This window comes from Galeopterus variegatus, unplaced genomic scaffold (genome assembly GCF_000696425.1).
Source record: "Galeopterus variegatus unplaced genomic scaffold, G_variegatus-3.0.2 Scaffold2828, whole genome shotgun sequence".
Lineage (NCBI taxonomy): Eukaryota > Metazoa > Chordata > Mammalia > Dermoptera > Cynocephalidae > Galeopterus > Galeopterus variegatus.
This window is the reverse complement of record NW_007728939.1, coordinates 172,392-182,165: the sequence shown is the minus strand read 5'-3', so window position 1 is coordinate 182,165 and position 9,774 is coordinate 172,392. Positions and strand designations below refer to the sequence as shown.

At 42.6% G+C, this 9,774-nt stretch overlaps 1 protein-coding gene across 1 annotated transcript in view; it reads right to left on the bottom strand.

Annotated features, from left to right (window-relative positions):
• Positions 1–4,943: 4,943 nt before the first annotated feature.
• Positions 4,944–9,774, bottom strand: part of LOC103599019 (usherin-like) — a 160,683-nt gene continuing 155,852 nt past the window's right edge. Inside the window, exons 21-23 of the mRNA XM_008583091.1 lie at positions 7,774–7,845; positions 6,837–7,058; positions 4,944–5,033 (exon numbers count right to left, since the gene is read on the bottom strand). Of these exons, the coding sequence (XP_008581313.1) occupies positions 4,944–5,033; positions 6,837–7,058; positions 7,774–7,845 (384 nt within the window). The remainder of the gene's footprint in view (positions 5,034–6,836; positions 7,059–7,773; positions 7,846–9,774) is intronic.

The window sequence follows — 9,774 nt, the reverse complement described above, 5'->3', positions numbered from 1 at the left end:
TCCGGCAACGGATCGCAACCCTCAGTGTCGCCCCCGTACCGGACCGGGGACCGGCAACGGGATCGCAACCCTCGATGTTGCTCCCGCGCCTCGCTCAGCCAGTGAGCGGGAACCGGTCTGTATGTGGGATCCGAACCCTCGGTGGGAGCACCGCCGCGCTTCCCAAGCGGCGCACTATCCAGTGCACCACCGGGCCGGCCCTGCAGCTCAGGTTTTAATGTTGTCTTTATAGGTGCTTCTGGGACTCATAAGATCTGGCACACCTGGGTTGTGCAGAAACTTTGGTCTGGGCCTGAGTCTTTTCAGCAAACTGCACCCCATGCAATTCTACATTACTGTCCAGTCTCCTCTTAGTGATCCTGTACTGACTGGGGGCAGATCAGCTGTCCTTGCTGTGCCCCAGTGTTCCCCCAGTGGGCCTGTCTCCCCCACCGCCCGTGCTCCAAACACTTCCCATGGGACAGGCTGTGCACTGGTCCCTTGTGATGACTCACCAGCCTCTGAGTGGCTCCTTTTTTTCAGTTGTCTGTGGCTCCTCACTCCTATGTGGGTCCACAGAAACCCTATTAGTAGTCTTGCTGGCCTGGGGGCCACCAAGGCCCTCTTCTCCCTTGTAGCTTCCAAGCAACTTCATCTGAAGGGCACAGCTGCAGCTTTTGCCAGCCACTGCTCTGTGCACTCAGCAGCTCCAGTCTGGATGCAGCCAGGGCTCAAAATGGAGCAGTTCTTTCTTTCTCTCATTGTGGCGTCTCCTGTCTTCATGAACTCCGTAGGTCTCTCGTCCTCTTCACCTGAGCTCTAGTGGCCCCAGCATGGCTTTTGTTGCTTTTTAATAGTTGTAAATTGGTTGTTTTGTGGGAGAGAGTGACACTGGGGCCAGTCTATTCTGCCATCTTGACCGGAAGCCAAAAACTGATTTATATTATCAATAAAGGAAAAGGTGTAAAGCATAATTTAGGTAAAGCATAATTTCAAAATGACTAAGGGCTGACATTATTTCTTATACCCTTGTTTATTATCATAGTTTTGTGAAAGTTGGGTGGGCAAGAAAATTAAAGAAAAAAATGGAATATTTTCCAAGAATAAAAGACCACTAAAAACAAAGATAACAATGACTATCATATAGTAAAATTCTATAAAAAGGCAACTGACTGTACCATGGATTGCATTATACTATAAGTCAAGTCTTATTTGTTTTCACCTTGTAAGAGTTTGAGCCTTCATGTTAGAGCGGGGGTTTGAGTCTACTTGAGCAGATTATCCCTGCCATGTCTCAATTTTTTCATTATATCTCCCTCATTGTGTCTGGAAGAAAAAAAATTGAAAATGAATCTATATATGTTGATGAAAAATGAAAACATTTGTAATTCTCATGATGGGAAGAGTTTTTTAAAGTAATTTTGTACTTATTTCAATGTATTATACACATAGGATAAGTGTTATTCCTATTTCACAGATGAGATCACTGAGACCCACAGAGGATAAATAACAGTCCAGCCACAAGGCTCATTAGATACTGAGCTGACTTGCGAACACAGGTCTTCCTTTTTCAAGAGCATATGATCTTATTCCTTGCTTTCTCATCCAGGCTTAAATATCAGAATCGCTTGAGGTTAGACACATACATTTGCCTAGGCCCCACTCCAGTCCTACTGAATTTGAATCTCTCTGGTGGTTGGGACTCATATTTTGAGAAAAGACCACAATTGATTCTAATATACATTGATGGTTGAGAAATTATCCAGAACATCCTATTTTCTTAAGTGGGTGCGACTTTATCATGATTATTTATGTGTAATTCAGAGCTGTTATTTTTTCATAAATACATTAAATCAAACTTAGTTCACATTTAAATATTTATTAAACAAACCATCTTTAGATTTACCTGGTATTTGTGCATTGGAAATCAACTACTATTCGTATGTGACATAATTAACTTCCTTATTACTGAATTATTCCACCTGGCCCATGTTTTATTTACAAGTTGTTCAGGTTGAATTATCTTTATATAGATGCCAACATGATTTTTACATAAGTATAAGGTAACATAACAGATGCATGTTTAGGTTCTTCATTTAGTGGAAACTGCAATAGATCATCTATAATCACAACTCTTGTAGAGATCATAAAAACATAACTACTCTTCTCAGTCAGTATTAAGAATAACAAAACATGGCCGTTCTTAAAGTAAGCTGAGAATGTGGCCTATACAAGTGATAAGACATTTAGTACAAATTTAAAGGGGTTCATAGGTAACCGTTCATTGTTTGCTCTGGGAGAAGTGGTGGGCCTAGGAACATAGTCCCTGTGTACAGCATATTGTTCTTGTACATGATTTCTTCTAGGTTGTTTTGCTTCATTGGTTCTCAACATTAGGAACACCTGGAAACTTAAAAGAACTGATCCCTTAGCCCCACCCCAGGCCAATTGAATCAGAATCTCTAGGGGTGGGTCTACACAGTTTGAATGATAAAGATTTGGCACCACTCCCACTTAAAGTAGCAAAACAAAATTTTAGGATTCTTCTCTGAAATAAATATAAATAAGGTCAGGAGTGTTGCAAGGGAGCAGTGTTCTGGGTAGAAGCCATGGGATTAAAATGTGAATGATTCAGCTAACTGAATTCATGTAATAACTAACTAAATGTTTAATTAGATGATTAAGTGGAGAGTGATTTAAGATAAAAATCCTCCATAGCTCTCTATTCTTTGTGTTCTTTTCAAGTTCTTTTCTGTGCTTTAAAAAATACACAGAGATAGGGCCGGCCCCGTGGCGCACTGCTGCAGTGCGCCGCTTGGGAAGTGCGGCGGCGCTCCCGCCAAGGGTTCGGATCCCACATGCAGACCGGTTCCCGCTCACTGGCTGAGCGAGGTGCGGGCGCGGCGCTGAGGGTTGCGATCCGTTGCCGGACACCAGAAAAAGGAAAAAAAAATACACAGAGATAAAGGTGTCTAGTTAATTTTTCACAAATGCAGATAAGCTCCATCTTCTGAATCCACCTGTGACTAGCAATGCATATTCACAGAAGAGTCGACCAAGGATAAGGATGCAAGTTTATGACTGGAAAAGACCAGTTCTTCCCTATATACCTTAAGTAGCTCATGTGAGGTGGACACAGCCTTGATTAAGGCTCATTTGTGCTAGCTTTAAACAATTGACCCAGAATCAACAAATGTGAGTAAAAAGAGTAAATTAGTCAATCCTATGTTTCCATTTCAGAAAGTACAAAACTTTTGGCGAGAAAAAACCAACCTCATAATGTGTACAGCCACTGCCAAATGTGCACAATGGTTTCAGATTTGTTTGCTTATAGAAGTTCTAAAAAGGGAGTAGAACTGCTTAATACTGGTCTGTGCTTTTGACACCTATGGTTGGCAAGCTTTGTCTAGAAGTTGGTCAGTCTGAGGAACTTCTCTCCCACAGACTGAGATAAAGTCTCAGTACCCCAGAAGTCCATCGACTTTGACCGGTAGACCACAGGGTAATTCATAGTTTTCAGGCAGAATAGTAAGTTTACCTCTTTATAAGTTTTTGCCAGCTGAGCTTTATGAAAATCCAACATAAATCCACAAATATTGTCAGACTATTGCGTACGAGAGAGATTCAAAATAACTTCCTGGAGTCATTAAGACCTTTAAGAATGAAGGAAGAGAGGTTTTCTTACATTGTTTTCCACGAATAACAAATTTAAATATCTTTAATTGTATGTTGATGACTTGGAAAAAAAAATTTTTCTTGCCTTAGGACTTTTTCCTGATGACTTCGTAAGCCAAACATGGCAAATGACAGAAATTTTTAAACTATAGTTCATAAGTTTCTGTCATTTGCTGTCTTTGGTACTGTTGCATACCAAATATTACTGATTCTAGGGCTAAAATAATGAGTAGTTCTCTGAAATAAAGGGATATAGTACAGAGTAATATATATATATATATATGAAATACATATATACATACGTATAGTCTTGTACTTACAGGTAAATGTGTTCAACGATTTCAAAGTTACAAGGAACAAATACATTTAAATTCCATGTAGGCAATTAAATATTCCAAATAGAACATTCGTTTCCATTTGAAATGTGCTAAGTTGAACATGTCAATATACCCAGGTATTCAGTGAATTGGCAGAATTTTATGAAAAGTACTGGTTGGGGTTTCAAAACTATGTAAAATATGTAAAATAAAAACATCGGTTCAAGAGGAGCCATTTTTATTGAAACACTGTTTTAACTTTGAACTGTATAAATTAGCTCTTTACTACATAGATTTTCAGAAATTCATAAATGTAAGAGCTGACATTTATATAAAAATTATGTGCTGCTTATCAAAAGGTTTAGTGAATATTTAACCCTAAAAATTGTAATTAAATAGAACTTTCAGCCAAGTGTGTAGCCCCAGTGCAAAGTGTTTTTTTTTTTTTTTTTTCCCGTGATTTAGCATGGCCTGAAATTGGGATTTCATTTTGCAGCTATGATCATTAGAATAGCTGTTTCTTACAGGGTTGTGTCAACCCTGACGGAAGTAGCAGATTGAAAGGAGCAGCAGAGACATCCTCTGAATAGAATCTCTTAGTTTTTAAACCAGTAACTTCTCATTACGTGTAATAAGTGTGGACCATCTTGAAATTGCCACTGATTATTTATTTAACCAGAGGCATCACTGCCAAACAAAGCCAACTGAAAATTACCTGCTTCTTTGTCTTCCACCAGATAAGCACAGCGAAACAACTAGAATATTTCTTCTCATTTCAGACAACTAGAAAATAACATTCCTTAGACCTCTATTAGGAAGGAACTGTTTCAAAAACAATCCTCATTTCTATAAAGGGCTATAGAATAACAAACAATGGCTTTCCGGCATTTATGATGGGTCAGTCAGTGATAAACCAGGAAGAATGGGGTGTGGAGCCTGCATCCCGGGGTTATGTCTTGCAGATTTCATCCTTTACAGGTGGGTGTCGGTGAATGTGGTGTGTTCCTTGGTCACTGAGCTGAAACCTTTGATGGCATTCATCAGGTCCTCTTCATCCATGTACTGAAAAGTAAGCCAACATTCATTATGGGTTACAATATTTGCTGTCAATAGCATTTGCTATCGATTGAGAGTTCTATCAATTTAACATAAGTACTCAGCAAGTATTTATTAAAGGCTTAATATCCTGTGCTCAACACTGTAAAGTGTGGTTTAAAACACAGTCCTTGCCTTAAGTTTACCTTATTGAAAGGATCACATTACATGCACACATGAACTATAGACTAATCTGAAATGTAATTTGGATGTTACGTTGTACCATACCTTAGCCTCAGTTTTCCCATCTGTAAAGTGGGGAGATTAAATACACATATATATGATTCAGTTCAAAGAGGAAGAGCTGGAATGCAAGCTATTATGCACTATTGCTTCCCACTCTCCTACTGTATTTCGTATTGATCTAATAGGGTTGGTGACACTGAAAGTAATGTTACCATGAACACATAATTTGCCAAGTATTGGCATGGTCAAAAGCAAAAAATAAGCAAAATGGTAATATAGTAAAACAGTTACAAATGGGAGCTCTGTAGTCAGATGACGCTCTTAAGATCCCAACTCCACAGAAAGATTACTAGTGTCCTTGGGTAAATCTAAGCCACAGTTCCTTCTATAAAAATAAGGATAATTGTAGCTCTTTGTGAAAAGTAAGTGAAATAATTCATGTAAGTCCTTAATGTATTATGTTGAACACATTGAAATTGCCATTTTGCATGTCAAAAATGATTAATCAATGATTAATTAGCAATTCCTATGTTTCAACCTAATATAATTATTCCTGCCCTTTAGAAACTTTAGATGTGAAATGGAATTATGGAACTGAAAGTTATAACATCAAGCAGGACTGTGATTTAAAAATGCATACTATCTATATGTCATCATTCTGAACAAGAAAGGACTGTACGCTTTATTTTTTGATTGTGGTAGGGAACCCGGAGCCAAGAACTCCCTTTATTGTTTGCCATTAGTCAAGAAAGGCTTCGTGGAAGTCCTCAACTTTTCAGTGAAGGAAAAGTGGGAGCTTGGGAGAGAAAGATGAGTGAAAGTTCAAAGGTGCCAGAGGGTTGAAAGAAGTGGAGGGGAGTGATTCTGCCTCAGAGGAGTAAGTGGAGGAGCTATGTTCTTGGCTGGCTGTTTATTATCTGGCCCGTTGGAGTGATCTCCAGCAGACGCCTAGGTAGGCACAGAGAGGAAGTTTGACAGCTGGTAAAAATTCTAGGATTTTAGTCATCTCAGCCACTAGGGGGCTCAGGGCATATATTAGATGATTAGGTTACCTTTCCTCATCGGTATCTGTACCCACTGGACTGAAATTAGGAGAGACAAAGCTCATAAATAGTAAAACCGTTATTTATCATGATTTTTTTTTTAGTTTTTCGTAAAGGAACCATTTTAACCTGTTGAGAAAAAAGACTCTTTTCTCCTCGAACAATAAACCAGTAGGAAAAAGGTGTAACTTACTTAGGACAACAGGTGCTAGTACTTTATGCCTATTGCAGGCCAGTTGCAATGCTTCCAGTCACTTTCTGTCCCAAGTTAATGAAGGACAGCCTGTTTGTCTCTCAGCTTATTCACATATTTATTTTTTGAGCATGTGATGTGTGCCAGAAGACAAAGTTTCCATCCCACTTATCAAACCATTGTGGTGATACTGGTAAACAATCTGGTGACAGCACGACTGGGTGAGTGCTCCGATTCCCTGAGTGCTGCAAGGGACCATTCACTGAAGTACAGGAAGCTCATGCTCTCTCTTTGCCAGTATTCTTTTGGGATGTTCGGCAAAGGTTCTGGGTGAGGAAACCAACTCACCAGTCCGCTGTCGTGGCCCAGGATGGTTTCCCACAGTGAATCGTCAGTCAGGACCTTCTTCTCTTGAATGTCGACGAGCTGGCTGACACTACGGCCCAGGGAGCCCTGGGAGTAGGTGTGGCTAAGCCGGCTCTGACTTGGGATCCGCAGTACTGATGTGCTGCAGCCGCTGCGAATACTCACAGGTGTCCCAGACCGGGGAATTTTGGTATCAGCTAATCCCTGAAAAGAAAGTTGCTATTGGTGATTAACATGAAAAGCAGTGGCCTTGAAATATGACAGAAGACTGTATCACACCTTGTTAAGGGAATGACTCCCTTCAGACCCTCCTATAGAAATGAGCGACTGAGCACCTGGAACACTGCGGCCCTGGTTTCTCGGTAAGGGTGAGATAATAAGCTGACAGTCACATGTGATGGCTGGTGTTCTTAGCACCCACAGAGCTCATGCACTGGTGCTCTGACTCTTGGCCCCTGTGGGGCGAGGGCGTGCTGCTTTGCAGAGCAGAGGGGTGAGGGGCCGGAGGGAGGGCTAACGAGGTCACCTCTCCTTGCATGTCAGCACACAGCCTCCCTCTTGAGAGCACCCCTTTCCCAGAGCGGCATGGTTAACAGTGGTCTCTCATGGCTGCCCACCAAGTGAGCAGTTTGTATTTCACCTTAAAAGTCCTGGATTTGTGTAGGGAAATTTTCTCCTCCCTTCCTCTTTTCTCATTCCATGTTATTCCCCTTGTTACAAGATTCCAGTCTCCAAGTTAAATCAGGTCTGATATTAATATTAACATCAGAAAGACCAAGTTACTCTATGATTAGGACCCAGAATATGCCGTAAGATAAAAATCTAGCTGCTCGTCTGAGGGTTCTAATGTAGTGTCCTAGCAACGTCCTATCAACACGCCATGCAAAAGATCATGCATTCATGCAGAACACAGAGGTACCTCCAAGTGCATGGTGTAACTTTTTAGGGTGACGTTGCTTGACACATCAGATATATCAGCCACAGAGTCAAACTGAGGACAAATGGGGACATCAGTCTGTGTTTGGAACATTTTCAAATAAATTCTGTGCATTTCTCCAACTACAGCATAATCATTCCCATACTTAAGACTACCCTGATACATACATTAGGAGTTTGCAATTAAAACCATACGGTGAGCAGAAACTAATTGCTTAGTGACTAAGGTGAGTTCCTCTGGCATTATTTGTTTAGTATTGTAGAGAATGAAAGGATCCTTAAACCAATAATTAAATCACAAGTAAAATCTGCATGCACTTGAACGTAGCTGTACTGTATATGGTGACCTTGAAAAACGTGAATGAATTATGAAAGGCTGTCTCATTTCCTGGCACCTCTACTCCTTTTGTTCAGAGTGGAGCCTAAAATCTTTTTGCCATTTTGTGTTTGATGTTCAAAGGGTTCTTTACTTATTCAGAGGGCAAAGGTGCTCGGGAGAGGGTGACGGCGGCTCCGAGAACCAGGGCTTGTTGGGCGAGGAGAGGGTGTGCGTGTGTCGCAGGGCTACATCTCACCCACCTACCCAGGGGGAAGAAAGCCCGGGAAACCGAGCAGGTGAATCGGCTTGTTCCTGTTCAGACCCTGCCCTCGATTCTGAGTAGATGAAGGACCCCGTGGTCACCAACAGCTCTTCACTTGGCTCTCCTAATGCAAACTGCACTGCCTCTGGTTCGGCTGGTCACACCTTTTCTCTCATGGTCTCCAACTTCATGAGAGCAGTTTGGTTTAAAAATATTTTTAGAAAGCAACCAAAGAAGACTTGAAAGTACATTTTGTCAACTGGATAGGATTAAATTGTGATTCACTGGGTTCCAGGGAATACTACCCGGCACCCTGGCGCGCCCCAGCTGTCCCTCCTGCTAACCCTGCGGGGCCTGCGATGAGCAGCCGCCCGTCGCACTGTGCCTTCCCCTCCTCACACCTCACTCAGCCCTGGCACCCAGCGAAAGCTCCTCGGTTGGGTGCCCCTCTGCTTTTCTCTGATGGTAAAGGGTGTGCAGGAACAGGGGGCTCTAATTCTTTTGTCTGCTTGTCTCACAGGCTGAATGATGCCTCTGTCTGTCCCCTGAGACAGCTTAGCCTGGTTGGGTCAGGATGGCAAGGTCCTGATGTGCACCCCCATGGGTCTGTACTGGTTGTGGAACTGTACACACTGGCTATGGGAATTGTGTTATATTTTTAATTCATGGATGGCTGCTCTCAAATTCTCCTGTGCCGCAGACTTTCCAAGTGCTGGCTGAAGTGACAGATTCTTGGGTTTCTTCCTCACACTTCTGCTCCTGCTCCTGTGGGATGCTGAGACACACGGGTCACGGCCCTTGTTGTGACAAGATAGAGCTTAACAAGACTCACCACAGCCCTGAACAATGGAATCTATCCAGAACAACATAACATCCCATGGGACTGATGTGATTGTTTCTCGGTCACTGAGTTATCCAAGTAAGGACGACAGCATTCCTCTCCTACGACTGCCACGCAGAGGCGCCTGCAGTAGGGAAGGGCTCTGAACACTGCTGGTGGGGGGGGTCAGTTTCCCTGTAACTACGTGCATGTCACCACAGGGGCGTGCCTGGCAGCCTGGGTACCCCTCCTGCTCTCCACGCGCGTCCTGTCGCCCCTGCCCCTGTCGCCCCTCCAGTGCACCCTTCCTCTACCAGCCTGGCCTCTAGGAGAAAGTTACCCTTCAACAAGAGAAAACCCCAAGTCACCCGCTCTTCAGTGAGAATCTGCTAAGGACTGTGCCCTGAACAGGAAGGAGCAAATGGGCCGTGGTTTGAACTAGCCACTCAGCATTCATGCATTCAACAGATACTTGTGCAGCACCTATTTGTGCCATCACTGTCTGGTCAGTGACCCCCAAGTTCCCTGACCTCAGGAGCTTACGTTCTATTTGAGGAGTCAGACAGACATATTTGGTGCAGTG